The 25,468-nt window shown below is 41.0% G+C and overlaps 2 protein-coding genes across 2 annotated transcripts in view; both read right to left on the bottom strand.

The window, feature by feature from the left end:
* The window catches only part of LOC100025464 (cyclic nucleotide gated channel subunit beta 1), a 54,956-nt gene extending 50,863 nt beyond the window's left edge, over window positions 1-4,093 (bottom strand). Inside the window, 2 exon segments of the mRNA XM_056811812.1 lie at window positions 240-402; window positions 3,373-4,093. Coding sequence (XP_056667790.1) covers window positions 240-402; window positions 3,373-3,595 — 386 coding nt within the window. The 5' untranslated portion in view covers window positions 3,596-4,093.
* An 81-nt stretch (window positions 4,094-4,174) lies between these two features.
* The window catches only part of LOC130456412 (histone H3.v1-like), a 23,438-nt gene continuing 2,144 nt past the window's right edge, over window positions 4,175-25,468 (bottom strand). The window contains exons 3-8 of the mRNA XM_056811840.1: window positions 25,383-25,468; window positions 24,872-24,970; window positions 22,414-22,452; window positions 16,493-16,577; window positions 11,677-11,713; window positions 4,175-5,633 (exon numbers count right to left, since the gene is read on the bottom strand). The exon at window positions 25,383-25,468 is cut by the window's right edge and continues 524 nt beyond it. Of these exons, the coding sequence (XP_056667818.1) occupies window positions 5,593-5,633; window positions 11,677-11,713; window positions 16,493-16,577; window positions 22,414-22,452; window positions 24,872-24,970; window positions 25,383-25,444 (363 nt within the window). The 5' untranslated portion in view covers window positions 25,445-25,468 and the 3' untranslated portion in view covers window positions 4,175-5,592. The remainder of the gene's footprint in view (window positions 5,634-11,676; window positions 11,714-16,492; window positions 16,578-22,413; window positions 22,453-24,871; window positions 24,971-25,382) is intronic.

Below are 25,468 nucleotides of genomic sequence, written 5' to 3'. Positions count from 1 at the left end.
CTTTTCCCACTCCACCATGCTGACTCATGTCGAAGACTGTCCTTTATGGTCATTCAAGTAACACCAAACCCTAGTTCTAGCCTTAAACTGTGAAATTCTGGACAAATCATTGATCCTCTTCCTGCCTCATTTTTCCCACCGGTCAAACAGGAATATTTCCTGCCCTTCAAAGGATGTTAAAAGGCAAAGCAATGGGAAGGAAATGGGAAAAGCCTGGCTATCTGTCACCCATTCATTACCTGGTGGTGGCTGAAGCCTGGCCAGGAACTGTGAGGGTTTCTGATTTGGCTGGGGAGGGTGGCAGCAACACTGGACTTGGGGGCTTTTCTTCCACCTGGAGGGGCACACTCTCAGCATCAGCATCTTCAACTTTCACAGCTGGGTGTTCTCTTGTGGCAGGCACTTGGAGAGAAGGAGGAGGAAAAAATTAACAGTGAGAGAGAAGAAATCCCCATGGACCCACTTAACCAGCCCCCTCTCCCCACTGGGCCTCACTAATTATTGGTTGGGGAGAGGAATCACTCCTGGAGAAAAATGTGGAAACCTTGTTTTTGTTTTACCCTGGCCGAGTCACCTCCCTGCTCTGGAAACACTGGATTTCTTGCTCAGTAAACTCTGGTCTAGACCTTGGCATCTGGAGAGCCCTCTGGAAATGCCTGAGCTCACAGCTTTCCCTGCCCATTAAGGGGCTCTTATTGCTTTGGTCCAGATTGTCAGCTACACCTCTTATAAACAAGTCACCTCTGGGTGAGCCTTCATGAACCCAGTTTTGGGGTTTTCTCCCTTGGATTTCATCTGCAAATTTCTATGAGGTCAAAATGTTTCAAAGTTATAGATGCTGTCAATGGCAAAGCAGTTCTCCCTGGTGTACCCAAGATTGAATCCCTGCCCAATTCTCTAGAATGGAGCTACAGCTCAATGAACATCCCCTCAGCCAATATTTCTGGCAGCTAGACCAAAGGTGGTAGCTGTGCTGAGCCTTAGCCAAATTCTAAAGTCTAGAAGACTTCTCATTTCTGGCCCCTTCCCCTACTTTCCCTACCTCTCATTCCCATGCAGGAAGTTCTTTCATGATATCCAGACTCTCCTATTATGGAGAGTCCTATCACCATTTAGATGACCCAGCTAAATCATTCATACTAGGAGATGTTAGTTATGATGTCCTTAATGATGATATTTGAGGCAACCATGGACATGATTTTTTAGAGGGGTCTTTGAATAGATTCCACTATCACACTCTGCCTGTTGATATTCCTTCCTTCAAGGCTCAAATCAGGCTATAGTTTACCGTGAAGCCTTCCTTGATATCCCAGGTAAAGGATCTTTCTGTTCCCAATTTCTCCTACCACTCTACCCAAATATCTCCCTTGTACTTATTTTGTCCTCCCACCTATCACCATGAATATATATATATATATGTGTGTGTGTGTATATAAATTTATATATTTTATTTGTATAAATAGATTTTATTTTTATAAATATATTTTTATTTATATAAATAAACATCCATGATGATAGGAGGACAAGATAAGTACAAAGGAAATATTTGGGCAGAATGTCAGAATATATATGTATGTGTATGTATATATATATATGTATATATGTGTATGTGTGTATATATATAACATGTGTATACACACACACACACACACACACATATATATATATATATATATATATATATATATATATATATATATATATATCTTTGCCCTTTCCCCTTTCTAGATTTTAAGGCACTTGAAACCAAGATCTGGGATTTATCTATTTTTATAAAATGAAGCTAGACAAACAATAGTTGGGGATTAGTATTTGTTGAAATTGTGACACAAATTGAATCACAAGCCAAAATTAACTGCCTGTGCTTCTGCCAGCTCTAGTCATAAATAGAAACTAGTGAGGTTGATATTGACCAGAATATGGCCAACAGAAGGTCTCATGCTAAGATGCTCACTCAAGTTCCTTGGCTCCAGACAATTCTCTGACTTACAGTTAGAAAATTCCTTTTAACTTCTATTATATCCTTGACAAATCTATGTTCCTAACATTCAATTTACAGACATCCCCCTTGCCCCCCAGAGGAAAGACTATTGGATATGGAGCCAGAGATCCTGGGTTCATGGTACAAAGGATAGAGTGCTAGACTGAAATCGGGCTTAGATCCCACTTTGGGCATTTACTAGCAAGTGACCATTGGCAAGTCATCTAACCTATCCAGCTTCCTCTGGATGTAAATGAAGAGGTTAGACTTAATGCTCTCTGAGCCTTCTTTTCATCTTTAAATTTAAAATCCAGTGATTGTTCTCTATGTGACCTTGGGCAAGTCCCTTATCCATCTGGACCTCAGTTCCCTCATTTCTAAAATGAGAACAAGACTTCTAGGGTTCCTTATAGCTCTAGATCTATTATTTAAATCAGACAGTGAATTTAAAGGGTTTTTGCAAACTTTTTAAAGTTTCTGGCCCCTTTCTAGTAGATAAATCGAAATTATTGCTGTTATGATCCCATGAAACTCTCTCAGAAGCTATGGGCAGAGGGTGGGGGTAGGATGGGAGGACAATAGGATTCCCCTCACTTCCATAATGCTTCCTAGTTAGGGCATTCCAATGAACCTAAGAACAAAATCAAAGATCTAGGTCAGGGGTTCTTAACTTGGACCCCAAGAACTTGGTTTTCTTTTTATCCTTTTCTTTTTCACCTTTTTTTTTGCCTTCCTTCTTAGAATCAATATTAAATACTGATTCCAAGTCAGAAGAGTGATAAGAGCTTAACAATGGGGATTAAGTGACTTGTCCAGGACCACATAGCTAGGAAGTATCCGAGGCCAGATTTGAACCTGGGACCTCTGATCTCCAGACCTAGCTCTCTATTCCCTGGACCACCTAACTGCTCCCCAACTTTTTTTCTTTAACATTTTGCTAGGTATATTACCATACAATTGTTTTCCTTTCTAATCTTGTTTATTTTATTTTATTCGCTTAAAACATTATTCAGAGGAGGTATCTATAGAATCTACCATTATCTAAAAGGGTCCAACAACAACAAAAAAAAGGTGAAGAACCCCAGGACCAGGTGAAGCTGAGAGGGCCATCAACTTTTGTTCCTATTCCTTTTCCTTTTGTAAATAACAGAACCAAAAACCACCAACCTTTGTGCCCTTTTCAGGCTGGCACAACCCTTGCCAATCTTCCCAAGAAGCAGCGATTCAGCAAGATAGATGCAGAGAACATGCCCACTTCCAGGCAACACAGACCAGTTTAAGAACCTGACACAATACTGCTAAGACAGACCCAGCAGAGAACATGCAGAATCAACGCTGGCATGCACCACCATACTCTATAAGCCTGCCATGCAGAGGAAGGGTCATACTACCTAAGCGGCGGACTGAGCTCTTTGCCTCCTTCACGAAACTGGGCTTCGACACCCCCGTCCTCCTGTTGATGAGGACAGGGATGCGGGTGGTGGGGTATCGGTAGCTCGGCACATTAGGGAGATGCTCGGCTATGTTTTGGGAAGCAGCATTGGGGTTCCTGTGGCTAAGCGGCTTGTCTTGGACCAGGCGATCTAACTCCACATCTCGGTTTTGCTTAGACATGGCACAAGGGACCTCAGAGCCTCAAGCAAAGGCCAGGACCCTGGAGACTGGAACAAGAAACAAAATCACATGAAATGTGACATAGCAGCTGTTTTTAGGCAAGTGGCTCCCTTTGTCCAGAAAGGAGTCGGTGGTCCTATGGCTGGAGCTCCCAAAGGTGAATTCATACCTATGAAGACTTTCTAAATGTCAAGCCCCTCAATCCCAATATAAATCACCTCTAACACCCTTCATGCCTAGTTCCTCGTGCCTGGAACTTTCCCTCTACTATCTGGCTTCCCTTCTTCTTTTGAGGAGAGGTAAGGATGGGGGCTTAAGGATGTAAATTCATTGATTGGGCTAGCATTTGACCAAAAAATAGTAGATCAGTGATTCTCTCAATGATCAAAGACCAAGAAGTTCCTTTATGCAGGTATATAAGCCTTTTTTTCATCCCAAGACATAAATAGCCAATGAGGAGGTGGACTTCGAGCCCTCATCTCTTCCCTCATTACTCATCATAGGGAAGGTGGGTCTTCGCCTAAATAAGGAAAGGGCCAGGCTTCCCTGGCTTTTGGAAGAAACGTTTCCTAGTCCTCCTCAATCTTAATGCCTTCCCTCTGAGACCATCCCCAATTATCCTGGGTTTCTTGTATGTAGATAGTTGTTTACATGACTCTTCCATTAGATTGTAAGCTTCTTGAGACCAGGGACAGGGTTTTTTCTTGGTGTATTTTTGGAATTTTGACTTTCTTTGTGTCTCCCATGCTAAGCACAGTGCCTGGCACATAGTAGGTTAAGTAATGTTTGTTGCCATGACTTGACTTCAAGATTCACCTTGAGTGCTACCTACCTCCTACTGCAAGCGTTTTCCTGATTCCCCCACCCCCAGTTGGTAGGACTCCACCACCCAGAAATCACCTTGCATTTCTTTTGCATGTTTGTTTTGACTTATCTTTACAATGTTAACATGGGGAAGACATGAACTATTTTCATTTGTATTCAATAACTGTTGGTTGAATCGGATTGAATTCTCCTCCCCAAGATTTTTATGAAAAGGAGATAACAAGGCATTAATTAGCAAGCATAGGACCCAGATAACCTTGAACCAATTTCCTTCCTGGCTACTTAGACTTAGGATCTCGGACTCACATAGACAGACGCACACAAATCAGAGAATCTCAGAATTAGAAGGCGCCTCACTCACCCTCCTACCCCATTCAGGAATACTCCTGACAACAAGTGGCTCTCCATTCTCTCTATCTGAGTGTTTGGGCAATAAGGAGACAAATATCTCATCAACCAGTCAACGTTTATTAAGCCTCTGCCTCTCCTGAAGCAGATCATTCCATTGTTCGATAGGTCTCCTTATTATAGAGTTTATCCTTCTAAGTCATCTTTTTTTTTAATAAGCAATCAATGCACAAGCATTTGTTAAGTATTTACTGTACTCTGGGCACTGTGCTAGGAACCAGGGATACAAATACCAGGGGTGGAACCATCTCTAATTGCCAAGAGTTTCCATTCTGATGTAGTTGAGTACTTGATTACCAGCCCCCAATTAAACCAAACATTTGGTTCTTTGCCATCCGAGTCAGAATGAAAGATCCCTGAAAGGTGGAAACCCTGCCTCTTACTCCTCTGGTCCCCATACTTGGGTCTTCCTACCTCCAAATCTAGCACACTAATCATTGCATAAACTAGTGGCCTCTTATAGAAGGATGATGCTTTCTCCACTTGGTCCTAGAGGGAAGAAGAGGGACAAAGTTGTAGAGACAGATTAAAGCTTGGCATAAGGATAATCTTCCTAACAATTAGAGTGGTCCAAAAGTGAAAGAGGTATTCCAGAAAGCAGTGGGTTATCTCTCACTGGAGTTCTTCAAGCAGAAGCTCAATGACCATTTGTTGACAGTGTTGCACAGGAAATACTCAGTCAAGAAGGGATGGACTGGAGAACTTTTGATAAGTCTTCCAACTCTGAGATTCTGATTATTTCAGGGCCCAAAATGGACACTTGTTTAGTCTCCATGGCTGAGTCCAGCTGCTGAGGGGGAAACACCTAACAAGCAAGGAAAGGTGATAAGAAACTAATGAAATAAATTCTGAAGGCATCAATGCAAACAATTCTGATGATGAAAAAAAAGGGGAGGGATTTATTTAAACAGACATAGTAGATGTATAGAGAACTTGGGAATCAACTTCTATTATAAAAGTATATTTTTAAACATTTTATACTTATATATTTATTTATATATTTAAAATATATTTCTATTTTATATAAATATAACATTTTTTAAAACTCTCCTCCCCACCAAAAAAGAAATATGTAGAGAGATGAAAAGGAAGGCAGATAATAGAGTGTGAAAACAAAAGTGTGGCATGGCCCTGGGGGGAGCACTAAGTCAGAATGTGTTGAATTAACAAGGAAAGCTAAGGGAAAGGGAAAGGATTATTTAAAGATATACTTGGGGAAAGAGGGAGGTGAAAGAAGGAAGAGGGCCACTGCTTCTGAGGATGGGACAATAGTAATGGATGATGGAGAGGAGAGGGGCATGATCAAATAAGCACTGATTCAGTGCCCCCAATATGATGTGCATGCACTGTGTTGAATGCTAGAGACACAGAGACAAAAATTAAACAGTTCTGTCTTCAGGCATGGGAAGATGGACTAGACTTGCTTTTAATGGCCCTGAGAACACAATTGGAAAAATGGATGGAAGTCATAACAAGGATATTTAGGCCAAATGTAAGGAACAACTTCCTAAAAAATTAAAGCCATCCGAAAGTAAAATGGGTTTCCTTAGGTTGTCATGAGTTCCCCTTCACTGGATATCTTTGAGCAGATGTTGAATGGTCACTTTTTGGCCAAGTTGAAGGGAAGATTCTCAAGAAGGTATGGGTTTATACTCAGTAGGCTCTGAAATTGGCCTCCTTTCTGACTGAAGTTTTCTGATTATAGCATTCTGTTGGGTTCTGGAAGGGCAAGTTGTCTTTGTGTCAACAGCTCCCAAGTTTGATGCCCTAGTCCTGGGCACATCCCAGATGGCAGTCACTCTTCTCATCCACCTAGTTAAGAATCTGAAAACTGACTGCATAATGGAATATGTATATTGTAACCCAACCAATGGGTCCTGTGCCAGTTAAGATTGGGGAGCATGTCATCCCAGGCTTTTCTTACAAATTTCTCTCATGCTGCCCATTTCACCCACCTACAAGAACTGAAGATTTCCTAAGTAAAGCTTTCATAGGTGGGCAGATAGTGCTGACATTCAAATCTCCAAGAGCCTTCTAGCTAAAGGGGAGTCTTCTCTATAGAAGGGAGGGTAGAAAGAGAAGCAGACTCAAAGATCGGGTCAATGGGGAAACCTATTTCCTGTGCTCTGCAAAAAAATCACATTTTCAAAAGAAATATTATTCTTCTGCTCAGAGAGCTGGATAAAATCCTACAGGAAGGCAACACAAAAATTAAGACATTTTTTCTTTTTCCTGGAGAGAAATGGGATTCCACCCTTAACAACATCCTTGTCTCTCATGAAGGAATGGTCCTTCCCTCCAACATCAATTTCTCTACAGGTACACTTCATCTAATCCCCTCCTGTATTCTCCATTTGATTAACCCCACTGTGGTTCCCTCTTACTTTATAATTGTCAACAGTTTCTTATCTATTTGTTCCTTACCTGTTGCACTTAGACAAAGCCATAGCTTGGAAGGATGGTTAACTCTGACCTTAAAAAAAAACTCAATCAATCCTTCCATCCCCACTAACTATATCTATTCTCATTTTATTAGTCAAAGTCCTTAAAAAAGCCATCTACACTTAGTAATTTCACTTTCTCTTTTCTTACTCCCTTCTAAACCCTTTATAATCTGACTTCTGATTTCATCACCCAATTGCAACTGATTCTCTAAAGTTACTAATGATTTCTTCTTAATTGTCAAATCTAATGATCTTTTTTTTCAGTCCTCACATTTCCCAGTCTCAGTGACATTTGACACTTGATTTTCTCTGAGTTTTCATGATTTGGTATTCTCTTGTTTTTTCACTGCTCTTTCTCAGTCTCCTTTCCTGTTACAAAAACTTGTCTTTACACCAAGGTTCTGTCTTAGACAATTTTATCTACTTTTTATTTGGCTCTCTCATCATTTTCCATGGATTCAATAATTCATATACAGATTGCTCCCAGATATAAATCCAGTTCATTCTCATGAGCTCTAGTCCCACATCATTGACTACATATTGGACATTTTAAATTGGATGTCTCATAGCATCTCAAACTCAACATATCCAACACAGAACTCATCATCTTTCCTTCAAAACTCATCACTCTTCCAAATTGCCCTATTTTTGTCAGGAGTAGCACTATTTTTCCAATCACTCAGATATGAAGCATCAGTATTATTTTCTATTCTAATCAGTTGGCAGATGGTAATGTTTCTCTCTCCACAATATATGTCCCTTTCCCTCCACTTATACAATCACCAACCTAGTTTAAGCCCTCATTATCTCTCACCACAAGATTGTGAGACAAGAGCAAAGGGCTAGCTGAGTGGTCTGTGGTTAGAGGGCAATTTAATGGATTTATTTATTTTTTTTAATTTAATTTTAAATTGATGAATCTACCTTTCCTGTCCCAATCTATCTGCTTACTTCCAATCTTATATCTCCAGCTGCCTTTCAGACACCTTCAAATGGATGTCCAATAGATATCTTAAATTCAACATGTCCAAAACTGAACTTACTATCTTTTCCACTAAATCACCCACCCCATTCTATCTTTTCTATTACTGTAGAAAGCAACACCATCCTCCTAGTCCCTCACCCTTACAATGTAAGAGTCAGCCTGGACACCTCCCCTCTCTCAACCCCCATGTCCAAGCTGTTCCCAAGGTCCATTGACTTTACCTCAAATATACCTTCTTCTCCCCTCTGACACACTAACCTCATTCTAGTGCAGGACCTCATAACCTCTCAACTGGACCATTGCAACAGCCTAGAGATGGGTCTAACTGCCTCCAGTCTCTCCCACTCCAATCCATCATTCAGCCACTCAAGTAATTTTCCTAAAATGCAGGTCCAATCTTGTTGCATACCCCCAAAATACCATTCAATAAACTCTAGTGACTCCCTATCACCTCTAGGATCAAAAACAAAATCCCCTCTTTGGCATTCAAAGCCCTTCATAACCTAGTCCCCTTCTACTTTTCTAGTCTTCATAAGACATTAATCCCCACTGTGTACTCTTCAATGACATTGGTCTCCTGACTTCCGTGAATGAGACTCTCCATATCTCAATTCTGGGCATTTATTTTCTCTGGCTATCCCCCAATATGTGAAATGCTCTCTTTTCCCATTTCTGCCTTCTGGATTTCCTTTCTTCCTTTAAGTTCCAAATAAAACCTCACCTTCTACAAGAAGATTTCCCCAACCCTTCTTAACTCTAGTATCTTTTCCTATTCTTCATTTCCTATTTCCCTTATATATAGCTTATTTGTATATATTTGTATATATTTGTATTTTGTATATACAAATATTTGTATATACAAATATACATTTGTATATATTCATTTGCTTATTGTCTCCCCCATTAGACTGGGAGCTCCTTGAGGGCAGCAACTGTCTTTTGTCTCTTTTTGTATTCCTAGGGCTTAGCACAATGTCTAGCACATAGTAGGTGTTTAGCAAATGCTTGTTGATTGTTTTTTATTGATTCTTTGTGTGGAGTTAACTCTGGTCAAGCCTCCCCCCTCTTACTTCATCCTACAGCTTGCCACCTGGTTAATTGTCCTAAAGAACCATTTTGCTCATGCCATTTCCCTGTTAAGAAGCCTCTATTGGCCTTTTATTGACTATAGAATTCAAGCCAGACTCCACAGCTTGCTGCACAAGTGATCTTGCCATTTGGAAAGAACAATGGATTTGGGACCAGAAGACCTTGGTCAAATACTGACTCTACTCTTCACAAGACATATGACCCATAGCAAAATACCTCCCCAATTTGGACCTCAGTTTCCTCATCTGCCAAATGAGTCAGTTGGACTACATAATCTGAAAGTCCTCTTCAGCCTCAAAATACAGTGGCCCCAACTTTTGGAATATTAGCCTTCCTTTAAGGCTTGGTTCAAATGGCATGCTCTCCCTTCCCTGATACTTACTAGCTGTTAGAACTCTTCTCTTTTGAAAATAATTTTTTTAATTATTTTAATTTTAAAAAAGCATTTTCTTTTCCTCGGTTTATCTAATGCCCTTATTTTTTTAAATGTCATATTCTACCTCCACCCCCTGTAAATTGTTTGATTCTTCAGGAGAGGAGCTGTCTTTATAGGACCATAGAATTTATAGACAAAAAGAACCATGGAACGTGACTAGTTTAAACCTCTCATTTATGGTTGAGGAAACTGAGGCTTATAGAAGTTGGGTTCCTGACCAAAAGTCACACAGATTATAACTGTCAGAGGCAAGATCTGAATCCAAGACTTCTGTCTTTTTTTCTTTCTACCCCTAGTTTCTTGCACAGTCTCTGCACAGAATATGAATTTTTATGGAGTTGTGATTTCACTGATCTGGGTATTCCCTCCAATAGTGCAGATCACTGCCTTCCTGTGAAATGAAGCCTTCCTCATATAGTAGATGCTCCATGAAGGCTTGAACTGACTTAAACTTTACAACTTTAATTCTCATTATCTCGCTTTCCAAATCTGACATTTACTTAGTGTGTGCGACTTTGAGCAAGTCACAGAAGTCTGCTTTTTTTAATCTGAAAAATAACAGGGGTGCAGTTAGGTGGCTCAATGGATTGAGAGTCAAGCCTAGAGACAGGAAGTCCTGGGTTCAAATGAGGCCAAAGATACTTCCCAGCTATGTGACCCTGGCCAAGTCACTTTACCCCCATTGCCTAGCCCTTACCACTCTTCTACCTTGTAATCAATACACAGGATTGATTCTAGAATGGAAAACAAGGACTAAAAAAAAATAATAGGATTGGACTAGATAAACCCAAAGATCTCTTCCAAATCTAAATGTATGGTGCAGTGATTCCCTCTAAAGTGTAGAAAACATTTTTCCCGATTCAAAGTAGAATTGTGAATTTCCCATTAGAGGAAAAACCAAACTTATTCAGGGATTCTCTCACTGAGATAGTCTACCACCCTAAGAAGCCAGCTTGGTAACTGGAGGCTAATTCTCAGGCTGTGGGTATTTGGTGGGAATTAAGATCCCAGTGCAGCCTTTGGCCCTGAGGAAAATGGCCTACAAATGAAACATGGAACCTGTTATGCCTCTTTCATCATAGCACTGGTTCCAATTTTCACCTAAAACTCATTGCATTCTACCCAGTGACTCACTGGGTGGCCCACCATTTAAACAGCCCAATGGAGTAAAGTTCCCCCATCTAGAGGGGGAGGGTTGGGGAGGAAGGTAATGAGTATGGAAAATCCCTACAGTGTGAAAGCTTTGGCTTGGCCAATTCTCGGAGCCTAAAGGGACCCCAGTCTTAAAAACCTGACATTTGGGCAGTTATTTTTGCCCTTTAACGCACACCATTGAAAGAAGGCTTCCCCTACTCCTGCCCCAAGCAGGCATTTTACAGTCATTTTCCTCCAAAGATGAAAAATTCTAGATTAGAGCACTGGGTCTAGAATCAGAAGAGTCCTGCGTTTGGATCTCCTCAGTTTCCTCATCTGTAAAATGAAGAAGTCCAACCAGGTCATTGATTTCAAACTGAAAAAGACCTTGGATATCATCTCCTCCACTTTCATCTTGCAGATAAGAAAAATGCCCAAGATTAAGCAGGTTAGTAGCAGTAGCTGGCACTGGGATTGAACCCAGATTCTCTGAAGTCAAATCCAGAGCTTTTTCCATTGTTCTGCACTAGTGTTGGGAAGGATCCTATGACTCCCTGCAGCTCTGACTCCTAGAGAAAATATGAAAGGAAGCAGTCCTTCCACCTGATGCCTCTTCAACCTGTCTATGCTAGGTTCTTCCTCCTTTACTAAGGCTGATATTCTTTGTAGGAAAACAAAAGGACACCAGTTCATGGGGAGAATCTTCATTGGGCCTCAAGAGTCATTATGGGAGACCGTCACTTAGGACATTGAGCCTTACCTCCAGTGTCAACAGCCTCAGCGACTGCGGCTTCCTCCTGTGGCACCATTGACAAAATCAAGAGAAATAGAGATTTTGTTCAGTCATTTTCAATCATATCCAAAACGTCATGACCCCACTTTGGATTTTCTTGGCAAAGATCCAGGAATGGTTTGCCATTTCCTTTTCCATCTCATTTTACAGATGAGGAAATTGAGGAAAATAGGGGTAACTGATTTGCCCAAGGTCACCCAGCTAGTAAATGTATGAAGCCAGTTTTAACTCAAGTCTTCCTGATTCCAGGCCTGGCACTCTACCCATTGAGCCACCTGGAGGTCTCCATAGATATTAGGACAGGGATTCTTAAGTCTTTTTTTTATTCTGGTTCCCATGGGCTATCTGGTAAAGCATAGGCTTTAAAACCTATGGACTCCTCAGAATCATGGTTTCAAGTATGTAAAATGAAATCCATACGATTACAAAAGAAACAAACCATGTTAAAATACATCTATCTGTCTATTTATCTACCTACCTGTCTGTCTGTCTGTTCATCCATCCATACATCTATATATCTTTCTGTCTATCTATCCATCTATGTATTTGTCTATCTATCTATCCACCAATCCATCCATCTATCTATCCATCCATCTATGTACCTATGTCTCTATCTATCTATCCACCCATTAATCCATCTATGTGTATGTATCTATCTATCCATCCATCTATCCACCTATGTATCTATCTATCTATCTATCTATCCATCTATGTATCTATCTATCTATCCATCTATGAACCTATGTATCTATCTATCCATCCATCTATGTATCTATCTATCCATCTATGTATCTATCCATCTATGTATGTATGTATCTATCCATCCATCTATGTATCTATCTATCCATCTATGTATCTATCCATCTATCCATCTATGTATGTATGTATCTATCTATCCATCTATGTATCTATCTATCCATCCATCTATGTATCTGTCTATCTATCCATCCATCTATGTATCTATCTATCTATCCATCTATGAACCTATGTATCTATCCATCCATCTATGTATCTATCTATCCATCTATGTTATCTACCCATCTATCCATCTATGTATGTATGTATCTATCATCCACCTATGTATCTATCTATCTATCCATCTATGTATCTATCTATCTATCCATCTATGAACCTATGTATCTATCTATCCATCCATCTATGTATCTATCTATCCATCTATGTATCTATCCATCTATCCATCTATGTATGTATGTATCTATCTATCCATCTATGTATCTATCTATCCATCCACCTATGTATCTGTCTATCTATCCATCCATCTATGTATGTATCTATCCACCCACCCATCCATCTATTTATATGTGTGTGTATTTTTATATTTTTCAGGTTAAAAACCTTTACAATAAGGAAATCACTTTTCCCAAGGCATACTAAGACAGATGAAGAAGCAAAAGTGGTAAAATAAGATTTAGGAAAGCTCTCTTTGCTTGGAAATTTTTTTTTAAAGATGAGTTATCATTTCAATTCTAAATACTTGCTTTCAAGCACTCAGAACTCAGCCAGACATAACTTTGGCAGGTAGGTTAGAGAATGGTATAGTGGAAGGAACCCTGGACCAAATATCAATAGACCTAAGGTCCTGTCCTCTTTCTTGCACTAATTTATCATGTGACCTTGGACAACGATCTTCTGTGCCTTTATGGACTCTCACTTTTCCCATCTGTAAAATGAGAGGGTTGGACCAGGTCAGACACATAAAACACTCAACCCTCAAGCTACATATGGCCCATAACAATCCCAAGTCCCGTCCCCCCCCCCCCCCCCGCCAACCAAATTGGAAAATATTTTACAAAATAAATTAAAATATAATAAACTATAGATATTATATTTTTAAAAGTCAATGTGTAGCCCCCCCCCAAGAACCTTATAGATAGTTTTGTAGCCTCCACTTCTATTTGAGTTTGATCCCACTGGACTAAATTATCTCTGAAGTCCCTTCCAGCTCTGACATTTTACGAATCGAGAATTCCAGGTTAAAAAAAATAAATAAACTAAAAACCATACGCAGTGAATGGCCTCTAGTTTCTTTATTCTCTGCACAGCTTCAGTAATTTTTTAAATCCATCACCATTTTAATTATCATCATCTTGTGCCCGTTAGATTCTGGCCCTACATTCAGCAAATTCTCAGCACAGATTCCACTTGGGATCCTGATGAGGTGGTTCTAAGAACTCTGTAACGGGGGACACCTCTGTCTCCTTTCTGCCGCTCGCGTCCAAAGCCAGCATCCCAAGAATTGACGGTGTAAGCAGGGTCAGGGGCAGAACATTCCATCCTACATTAAAGGACTTGATCTGGCCTCCAGCTTAGACAAATCTACTCAGCCAAGTATGGGTCTAACAAGGTCCAACTAGGCTCCCTTTTGGCCAGCAAAGAAATCTATCCAGGAACAAAAGCCCTGCATACAGTTGTACTTTAAAAGGTTCCAGATAGCTGCACTTTATAGCTTCATCCAGGGCTGTGCTGGTGCCCAAACTGAGAGATTATTAAATTTCCTGTGTGAGCATTTATACCTTGGAAAACCCACCAACACTATAAATCAAGTCTTGATTTATGGTTTTATTGATTTTCTAGATTTTAAGGTGGAGAAGATGTTACTAATGAAGACTAAACTTTAAAGTACACCTTGTGGAGAAACTAGGTGACTCAGTGGCTTGAGAACCAAGCTTAGAGGTCAAATAGTCCTGGGTTCAAATCTGACCTCAGACACTTCCTGGCTATGTGACCCTGAAGCAAGTCATTTTACCCCTATTGCGGAGCCCTTACTGCTCTTCTGCCTTGGAAGCAATACACAGTGTTGATTTTAAGATGAAAGGTAAAGGTTTTTTTTAAAGTGTATCTTGTATACCTTGTTTTTCCTAGAGGGCTAGTTGTTAAATATTCACCAGTGTACTCTTGTTTCTTCTCAGTATCTCCTCTTTCTTTTATGATCTAGGGCAATCACTGAACGTCTGTGGGCCTCAGTTTCCTCATCTTCAAAATGAGAGGGTTGGAATTCAGGAAGCTAATATTGGAGGTCTTCCACAATTTGACTCTAACTTAACCTTACCAGTCTGATCTTGCCCTACTCTCCTTTCATGAACTCTATAACCAGAGCAACGGATAGAGTATTGGGCCTGGCATCAGGAAGAAGTTAAAAATATGTCCTCAGACGCTAGCTGTGTGACCCTAGGCAAGTCACTTAGCCCTGTTTGCCTCAGTTTCCTCATCTGTAAAATAAGCCGGAGAAGTAAATGGCAAACTACTTCAGTATCTCTGCCAAGAAAACCATGATGGATTGGAAAGGACTGAAAATGACTGAATAGCAATGACAAGAACAACCTAGCATCTTCCTCCTTCCCTCTATCAGCTTTCTATGCCTGTCCCTACATATAGAAAGACCATCCCCCTTCCATCACCGCCTGTTGACCCAAATGCCAAACTCTTCCATGAAGTCTCCATCATGCCCATCCTCGGAGGTAATCTCCTTGTCTATTTCGTCACCCTTTGAATTCTTCTTCTGCTCTAGCTGTATTCCATTCTGGGTTCTACAGTAGATGGAATACAAGTCTTGTGTTCTCCCGACAACTCAATGAGCCTTCCAAAGCGAAGGCTTGGTGGTACTTCTCCTTGACTCCCCTCCAGGGGACAGTATATAATAAGGACTGGATTTTGGAGTGCACCTGTAACTTCATGGGCACAGTGAACTCCATTTCCCTTCATACAGAGCTGCCCAGAACATTGACCAAGTTCAAATTGTCTTGCCCAGCGATGCCCAATAAGTGGAGGTTGGAGGGGAAACTTGAAGCCATGTCTTGGAATCCCAGAAAAACAGACCTAGATCCAAAAGGAATCATGGCGGTCATGTAGTCCAAACTCTTCATTGTTTCAGATGAGGAAACCAACTCAGAGATGCCATTTGACTTGCCCAAGATCACACATCCAGTAAAGGTCAGAGGCATTGACTAAAACTGACTTCAGGGCTCACTATCATAGACTAAGCCAAATTGATTCTATTTATTCTTTCTTTAAAAAAAAACAACAACTTTATCTTCCATCTGAGAATGAATACGATGTATTAGTTCCAAGGAAGAAGAGCTATAAGGAGTAAGCAGTGAGGGTTAAGTGACCTGCCCAGGGTCACACAGCTCCTATTTATACTCTTTATTTTCATTAATCAATGCCAAGAGTAGGTTGAGTTTATATGGCCATATTTGATTTGAACCAGGATCTCTTGTCTCGAATCCTGCCCCTCAATCCACTGAGCCACCTTGCTGATCCTATTTATTCTCTTTATTTTCATTAATCAATGCCAAGAGTAGGTCAAGTTTACATGGCATTTTCCAGTTTATAAGTTAGTTCCCTTTCAACAATGCCAACGGTTGGGAATGAGCAGTCCAATTCTTGTTGGCCCCATTTTCTAGACAAGAGATACTGAATCTCAACTTGAGGAAGTGACATTCCCATTGTAAACAGCAGCGCAGTGGGGGAAGAGAGAAATGCAAACTCAATAAGAAATCACAGTTTTCTCTAGCAATGAATAGTTGGGGAATACCTTAAAAGTGCTATCAGACCACAGTTGGCCAGACCAGTCCATGCCCCCTTCCTTAAGCTAAGTTTATTCCTCTTAAAGTAAAGCTGACTCTAAACAAAACTGAAATTGGTTTTAGCACCTTCAGTGTCAAACACCCAAGAGGGACTCCTTTCTTGAGTCCAGCCTTGCCCCACCTGTCTTGACCCACGGGGTCTGTGTCCCAGATACCAACATGGAGGAACTTTGTACCTGTATGGAAGACTCCTGGGTGATCTCTCCTACTTCACTCCAGCTGGAGTCTGCGACACCCGCCAGACAGCTATCCAGCAGAACACTGTGGAAACCCAGAGAAGAGAAAAGGTGCTGACTGAGGCTTTGAAAAGACTTTGACATTCAATGCAATGAGTAATTCAATGAGCAACATTTTTTTAAATGCCTCACAGAGGGCTTACGGGACGGAGTGCCAAATCTGACCTCAGACACTTCCTAGCTGTGTGACCCTGGACAAGTCACTTAACCCCCCATTGCCTAGCCCTTACCGCTCTTCTGCCTGGGAACCAATACACAGTACATAAGAATTTCTTTTTTTTAATGCTTCCCTAATGGGCAATATATGGAAAGCCAAGGGGCCACAAACTTGAAGGCAGCAATTGGTCCACAAGAATTTACTAAGGGCCTACCATTCCAGTCATACCACTGTGCTAGGCATCGGGCTTTGGAAGACAAGAGGAACTATGGTACCCACCTTCAGAGAGCTTATATTCTACTGGGTATGTATAACAGACTATTAGAATCAGGCCACCTCAGGTTTAGAAGAAAACATTACTATTGGAAAGAATCGCATGGACATGGAGATAAGGGCTGGCCTTGGAGCAAGAAGAACCAGGTTCAAGTCCTGCTTCTGAACATATGAGCTATATGATAATGGATAAATCATCTAACCTCTTTATGTCTTTAAGGCTACACATTTCAGTTGTTCAGTCATTTTTTCAGTCATCTCCAACTCTTCTTGACCTCATTTGGAGTTTCCTTGGCCAAGATACTGGAGTGGTTTGCCTTTTCCTTCTCCAAATAATTTTACATATGGGGAAACTGAGGCAAATGGAGTCATGTGATTTGCCCAGGGACATAGAGCTAATAAATATCTGAGGGTGGATTTGAATTCAGATCTGACTCTAGACCCTGCACTCTATCTATTAGGCTACCTAGCTGCCTCCTAAAAAACTAGAGCATGGCATAACTTCCGAAATTTGGAATCATAGGTCTAGAAGATAAGGGGTAAATAACCAGGGCACAAAGTGAAGAAGAATTGGGGCAATTATCTGCATAATTATAAATCTATGAACAAGAGAGTGTTGAAAAATATTTATCAACCAGTTCTCTGAAGGTACAGAACACAGTTTTAAGTGTAATTTATGTTATAAATATTGTTCCATCACTTTTTTAAAACCTTTATCTTGTGTCTTATTATCTATTGGTTCTAATAGAGAAGAGCAGCAAAGGCCAGGCAATTGGGATTAAGTGACTTGCCCAGGGTCACACAGCTGGGAAGCATCTGAGGTCAGATTTGAACCCAGGTCATCCTAACACCAGACTTGAGCCTCCACTGTGCTAGCTAGCTGCCCCTCTCCATTACTTTAAATCTAGACAATCAACAAAATAGTCAATCAGGCCCTGGTTTGTAGCATTTGTTGGTTTCTGAGGTATAAAATGATTGTATTAAATTTCAACAATCAGCTCTCTTGAAGTTGCCAGGCTGGCCCCAGCAAACCCCTGCCTGTAACTCATTTTTCTCCTTCAATTATCGTTTTTTCCAGAAATATTTTATTCTCAATAATCTAGCCCAGTAGTGTCAAACATGCATCCTGCAACACTCTTGAATGTAGTCCAACTATATTAAAATGTATTGGGAAATACTTAAAATGAAAGCATTAGAATGTAGATAATGTTACCGTGTGGTTTTCTTAGTCAATTTTAAGCCTCCATGAATTCTTATATATATTGTTTAGTGGTCCCATTTCTACTTGAGTTTAATACCTTTATATCTAAATAATTCTTTAAATAACTCAAACTATGGACACAACCTCACTTGAGGAGACCAAAGTCCATTCTGTTCTAGTCCCTGTGAAAACCTCTACATATACATCACAATTCATGGCTGGGTGGGATCTTTTCAATGGAGTAACATGGCACCTGATACATATTAAAATGGCGCACACACAGATATAAAATCGAAATGGTCTAGGCTAAGCAATATAAGAGTCCAGAATAAAAAAGGGTTGTACAAAAATACTTATAGCTGCGCTCTTTGTGACAGCAAAAAATTGGAAAATGAGGGGATGCCCTTCAATTGGGGAATGGCTGAGCAAACTGTGGTACATGTTGGTGATGGAATACTATTGTGCTCAAAGGAATGACAAAGTGGAGGAAATCCATGTGAACTGGAACGACCTCCAGGAACTGATGCAAAGTGAAAAGAGCAGAACCAGGAGAACATTGTACACAGAAAGTGAAACATTGTGGAATGATCAAATGTAATCGACTTTGCTACTAATTGCAATCTAATGATCCAGGACAATTATGGGAAAGAATACTATCCACACGGAGAGAAAGAACTGTGAGAGTAGAAATGCAGAAGAAAAACATGATTTATCACTTGTTTATATGGTTATAACATTTGGGGTTTTGGTTTTTAAAGAATTACTCTATTACAAAAATGAATAATGGAAAAATAAGTATCAAGTGATAACCCAGTGGAATTGCTTTTCAACTCTAGGAGCAGGGAGGGAAGAAGGGAGGGAGAGAAAATGAATCATGTAACCATGGAAACATTTAAAAAAATTTTAAATTGATAAAAACATATATGATGAGACTTTAAATTGATAAAAACATATATGATGAGACCAGTAGAAGAATCTTCTTCACCCATTATGGTACGGTCACACACATTTCATGATGAAGTAGATTTGTAGTATTAGAAATGGAGTCAGAAAGATTTGAGTTCACACTTTCCCTCAGACATTACCTAGTTACGTGTGACCTTGGACCAGTCAACAATCTCCTAAGAGCCTGGTTCATCTTTTATAAAGTGGCATTGATAAATGGCATTACCTACTACCGACAGAGTTATAGGGAAGCCCAAGACTGGATTTTTTAAGTGCTATATAAATATAAATTATTTTTTTCTAATAAAAAAATCCATTAAATCCCCACTCAAGTGGGTGATCTCATAGAGCAGTTCTCAAAATTTTTTATCTCAGAACCTCTTTCTTAAACTCTTCAAATTTTTTGAGGACTCCCCAAAGAATTTTTGGTAATTTGAATTATATTATGCATCAATATTTACCATATTAGAAATTTAAAAGTCTCAGTATTATCACAAAAATCAGTTTCACTGTAATAAATCCCCTGAAAGGATTTGGGGAACCTCCAACAGTCCCCCTGAGCACCTTTTGAAGACTGTTGTTGCAGAACAACCCACCTACCCTCTCTCAGGTCCTTTATTTGTCAAATAGACATAATAGCTACCAAACCTACCACCCTCGTGATTATTATGGGACTCAAGAAAAGAACTGGATTCAGAAATTCAGTGTTCTCTGCCACTTCCTCCCTGTACGACCATGGAGAGATCATCAACAATCCATGAGCTTGTTTCCTCACTTATCAAAAGAGGACAATAAAAATAGCCAACGTATCCATTGGGCTTAAAGGTTTGTGAAGCACTTTACATGTTTTCTCATTTATCACAACTCCTTCAATATCCCAAAGACAACAGGTCTGGTGTCTTCCTTTCTTCCTCTTAATATCTGCCCAATAGAGTCCCTGGGAGGTTCAAATAGGATAATGGCTCATAAAGCACTTGGGAAACTTCCAAACATCATAGAGATGTAATTTGTTGTTATTGTTGTTGTTGTAAGAAAATTATTTGAAAAGCTAAAAGCATCATAAAAATACAACATGTTGTTTTATTCTTTTGACCCTGCCGTCTAAGCATCATCATCAGTTTTTACTCATGGGTCATAAAATGTTGAAAAAGGCTGAAACGATTCTAATGATTATGAAATCGCCAAACATTGGAAAATTCACAAAAGCATAGACTTCTGGCTGAATGCCTGGGACCAGCGTCCCTGAGAGGAAATATGAACAGTGCAATTATTCGTTGATGCCTTTGTGGGCATCAAAGGCAAACTCACATTTCTCTAATTGACTAGCCTGAAACAGCAGCAACATCAGAAAGTCAGTCCAGTGTAGCAGAGAAGGTGCTGGACTTAGAATCAGGATGATCTGAATTCAAATCCCACCTCAGACACTTACTGATACTGTGACCTTGGGCAAGTCTAACTTAGCCTTTGTCTGCCTCAGTTTCTTCATCTGAGAAATGGAAGGGTTGGGTTTGATGATCTCTAAAGTCCCTTCCAGCCCTAGGTCTATGTTCCTTTGCTCTCCTGGAGCTCAATAAGCCCCTGGTCCATGAGAATGAAAAAACTCCCAAGTCCCAGCGCAATTCCAAGTGGGTTATCCTCCATACCTTTCTGACTCTAACAGAAGGGTCAGAGAGAAACAAACCACAACCCCCAGAACTGTTTGAGAGGGGTACAGACCTTCCTCCAGACAGACCCAACAGCTGCTTCTGGTGAAGCTTTTTCCTGAACCCCAGCTGGGTATCAAAGGAGGAGAGGAAGACCCATGATGAAAATAATCCACCTACTTGCATGAAGTGACATTTGCTGGTAACGAAACATGCTCCCGGGCGTCAGCTGGGCTCCATAATATTCATGGCAAGCTTGAACAAGGTTCATAGAAATATCTAGTTTCAAAAGGCCCCCATTCTGTCTGCCTTAAGTCAGAGCTGCCTGTCCAGAATCGACCCTGGGTTGGGAGTCTATAGATTAGTCAAGAATCCTGTCTGCTCCTAATCGGATTGATTTGGTGTTCAGGGAGCTTCTGCAGAAACTCCCACAGGGAGGCCAGGTTAGGGACCAAAAGGCTGCAGTTGCTAGGAAGAGCCTCTCTGTTGCTGGGAAGGAGGCCCCTGTCGCTAGGAGACATCTGGCCAGTTACCAGGGCTCTCACGTCAGCAGTAACCCCTTGAACAAACGGAGCCAGCAAAGAGCATCCTTCCTTGGTCTTGGAACTCAGTCTTTCTCTCTGTCTATCTCTCTGTCTCTTTCTCTCCTCTCTCCCTCTCTCTTTCTTGATATCTCTACCTTTCTGTCTCCATGTTTCTTGTTGTCTCTGTCCCTGGGTTTCTTTCTGTTTCTGTCTCTGTGTCTCCTTCCTTCATTCACTCTCTCCCTTTCTCCATATCTGTCTTTCTCTGTGTCTCTGTATTTCTATCTTCTTATTCACTCTCTTTCTGTCTTACTCTATCTCAGTGTCTCTCTGTCTTTCTTCTAATTCACTCTCTCCATCTGTCCCTTTGTCTGTTTTTCTATCTTTCTGTTTCTATCTCATTCACTTTCTCCATCTCTGTCTCTGTCTCTGTTTTTCTATCTTTCTGTTTCTCTGTCTCTCTCATTCACTCTTTCTCCATCTGTCTCTCTGTCTCTTTTTCTATCTGTCTGTTTCTCTCATTCACTCTCTTTCTCCATCTCTGACTCTGTCTGTCTGTCTACCTTTATTCATGTTCACTTTCTTTCTCCATCTCTCTGTCTTTATTTTTCTCTTTCTGTTTCTATCATTCTCATGCACTCCCTTTCTCTATCTCTGTCTGTCTGTCTTTCTATCTTTCTTCACATTCACTTTCTCCAGCTGTCTCTGTCTCTGTTTTTCTATTTTTCTGTTTCTGTCCCTCCCTCTCATTTACTCTTTCTCCATCTGTTTCTCTCTGTCTCTGTTTTTCTATCTTTCTGTTTTTCTGCCTCTCACTCTCTTTCTTCATCTCTGTCTCTCTCTGTCCATTTTTCTGCCTTTCTTCTCATTCTCTCTCTCTTTCTCCATTTCTGCCCTCTCTCTATTTCTATGTTTCTCTCTGTTGCTCACATCTATCAATCAATCAAAAAAATTTTATGAAGAGTCTACTATGTACCAAGGACTGTGCTAAGTGCTGAGGAGATAAAAGAATATAAAAGTGCCCCTGCCCTCAAGGAGTTTGCATTCTAATGGAGGGCGATCACATGCATCAAATGTATACAAAGCAAATTGGATACCCTGGACCCAGAAGCACTTACCTTATAGGCACTTCTTCCATGCCACACTGGGCCTGTGATCTGGAAAAGAGAACATTTCTTGGGTTAAAAGTCCTGTAATAGGTGCATGTTCAGGGCACAAGGCTGCCTGACTTGAGGGAGAATAAGGGATGCATTTCAAGTGGCATTCCTTTACACCAATAATAACTCCTTCACCTGCCTACCCTGCTTTTTATTTAAATCATAAATCTTGAGCTAGAAGGGCATGTCACTCCCATTAAAATGTGAGCTCCTGGAGGGTGGGTTCTGTTTTTGTCTGTATCCCTAGCTCTTGGCAAAGTACCTAGCACATAGTAGGTGCTTAGTAAATGCTTGCAGGGCTCATTCAGAGGTCATCTGGTCCAGGTCCCTCTTCTTATAAACCTGGAAACTGAGGCCCAGTGACTTGCCCCAGGTCATACAGGTAGTAAGCATTCCATCTCTACTGTACACTCTTCCCAGTTATTCACTCATTAAGGTCATAGATTTTAATTCAGAATTGGGATGAGTGGGGGATGAGAGGAGAATCTTAGACATCCTGTAGTCATAGTTTTTAACTTGGGTCTTCAGAGCCCTGGTCTGTGGACAGAATTCAGTGGGTTAGTGAATAGGAGGAATTTTTTCTTTCCTCTGTACTTGCACATATTTTATTTTATGCACTAAAAAAAGGATCAGGGGCAACTAGATGGCACAGTAGATGGAGCACTGGGCCTGGAGTCAGGAGGACTCAGGTTCAAATCTGACCTCACACTTCCTAGCTGTGTGACTCTGGGCAAGTCACTTGATCCCAATTACCTAGCCCTTACTGCTCTTCTGCCTTGGAACCAATATTTGTATCTGTTGTAAGGCAGAAGGTAAGGGTTTAAAAAAATAAAACAAAACCTAGGGATCCCTAAGCTTTTCTAGACTGCCCAAAGGGAACAGGGCACAAAAAAAAAAAAGATTTAGACCATAGCAGTCTAAGTCAAACTCCTCCTTTTGTAGATGAGGAAACTGAGGCCTTTGCTAGTCTAGAGCTAATAAAGGGATTTGACCAAGACTATATTGGCAATACAGTCTGGCCCCAAATGCTCTGATTTCAAACCCAGGGTTCTTTCCACTAGGAAGGGCTACAGCTCCTCCTGCCCTGAGCCCTCCAAAGTCCCCCAGCCAAGACTAATTATTTAGAGATTACTTTAGAAATTAATTTTTTCCTTAGTATCAACACACTAGCCTCCATCCCATTTCATATGTATGGGTCCCCCTGGATTCCCTTCATTCATTCTATCTGCTCTGCCTCCCCAAGTTCTTAGGAGGCAAAGGGCATATTGTACATGGGGACACTGAGGCACGCAGAACAGTCAGATTATTTAAGAATCCCTAAGCCAGTTCTCTTGCTTTCTAGGATCAAGCTCCCACCCATTCCTATACCCCTTATTTCAGGGGTGAGTGATTTCATGATTGGATGTTTGCTCTAGTAATGAATCATTTTGGATATTACAACCATCCATGCAGATCACAACCCTGCCAATGTGATTTTCCTAAAGCTCAAATCCATTCAATAAACTCCAATGGTTCCCTATTACCTCAAGGATCAATACATCCCATATTTGGTTTGCTAAGCCCTCACAGCCTCACCTCAAATCTTTATTTCCAATTTTATTGCATATTCTTCCCCTCCCCATATTCTATGGTGCTGTCAAACTGGGCTTACACACACAAACACACAGACACGCACCCATTCACTGCCCAGAATTTTCTCTCCTTTAAGATCCAGCTCAGGACCCACCTTCTGGCATGAAACCAAGCCCAAAGCTTATCTTTACAAAGTAGTTTGCATGTTGTCTACCTCATTAGACTGTGAGCTCCTCGAGGACAAGGACTGTCCTTTGACCTATTTTTGTTTGCCCAGCCCTTAGCCTGGCACATAGTAGGCACTCAAATCCTTATTTTACGGATTAACTAAAACTTGGTATGTTTTTATATTTATTCTATGAATATTTATTCCTGTACATGCTGTTCCTCTTCCCCCACCCCCATTAGAATGTAAGCTCCTTGAGGGTAGGGACCATTTCATTCTTTCCTTTGAATACCTGGCTCCTGACACCATGCCTGGTATACAGTAAAAAGTCAATCTATAGTTGTTGATTGGTAAGTCATTCAATTGACTCCAGCCTGCCTTTTCTTGGGCAGTCTGTGTCTGAGTTGCTTCAGCCACAAATATTCATCACCCAGGAGCCAGGCCGACCAGCTGGGGATGATTGGTGTGAGCTGCCTGAGCTAGGCTAGCCCTCTGCCAGTGGGCACATAGGCTGGGCTGTAATAGACGCCTTTGCAACTTTCTGAGCTCTGGTAGCTTCCTGGCCCCATCTTCTAGAAGCTAGTGCCCCTCATGTGCCACAATAAGACACTGGAGCCCTCCTGATCCCCTTTCCCACCCCATGAGGCACAATGTTTCTTGAAGCCTTCTAGCTGAGTTTACTCTGATTCATTATCCTCTTCCTGCTCCTCTTCCCCATCTTCTCCATTTCCTTCTTTGAGCATCTCTTCAAGCTTCTCCTCTTGAATCCTGGGCAACTCCCTGAAGGTGGAGAGATGATGCAAATGACCTTTGGGGTAACATCACTGGGCTATAACATGTTAGAACAGCTAGGTGATACAGTGAATTGAAGTGAATTGACCCCAGCCTGTCTTTTTTGGGCAGTCTGTGTCTGAGTTGCTTCAGCCACAAATATTCATCACCCAGGAGCCAGGCCGACCAGCTGGGGATGATTGGTGTGAGCTGCCTGAGCTAGGCTAGCCCTCTGCCAGTGGGCACATAGGCTGGGCTGTAATAGACGCCTTTGCAACTTCCTGAGCCCTGGTAGCTTCCTGGCCCCATCTTCTAGAAGCTAGTGCCCCTCATGTGCCACAATAAGACACTGGAGCCCTCCTGCTTCCCTTTCCCACCCCATGAGGCACAATGTTTCTTGAAGCCTTCTAGCTGAGTTTACTCTGATTCATTATCCTCTTCCTGCTCCTCTTCCCCATCTTCTCCATTTCCTTCTTTGAGCATCTCTTCAAGCTTCTCCTCTTGAAT

Source organism: Monodelphis domestica, chromosome 1 (assembly GCF_027887165.1).
Source record: "Monodelphis domestica isolate mMonDom1 chromosome 1, mMonDom1.pri, whole genome shotgun sequence".
Classification (NCBI taxonomy): domain Eukaryota; kingdom Metazoa; phylum Chordata; class Mammalia; order Didelphimorphia; family Didelphidae; genus Monodelphis; species Monodelphis domestica.
The sequence above is the reverse complement of the archived record's forward strand: the minus strand, read 5'-3'. Positions and strand labels throughout refer to the sequence as shown.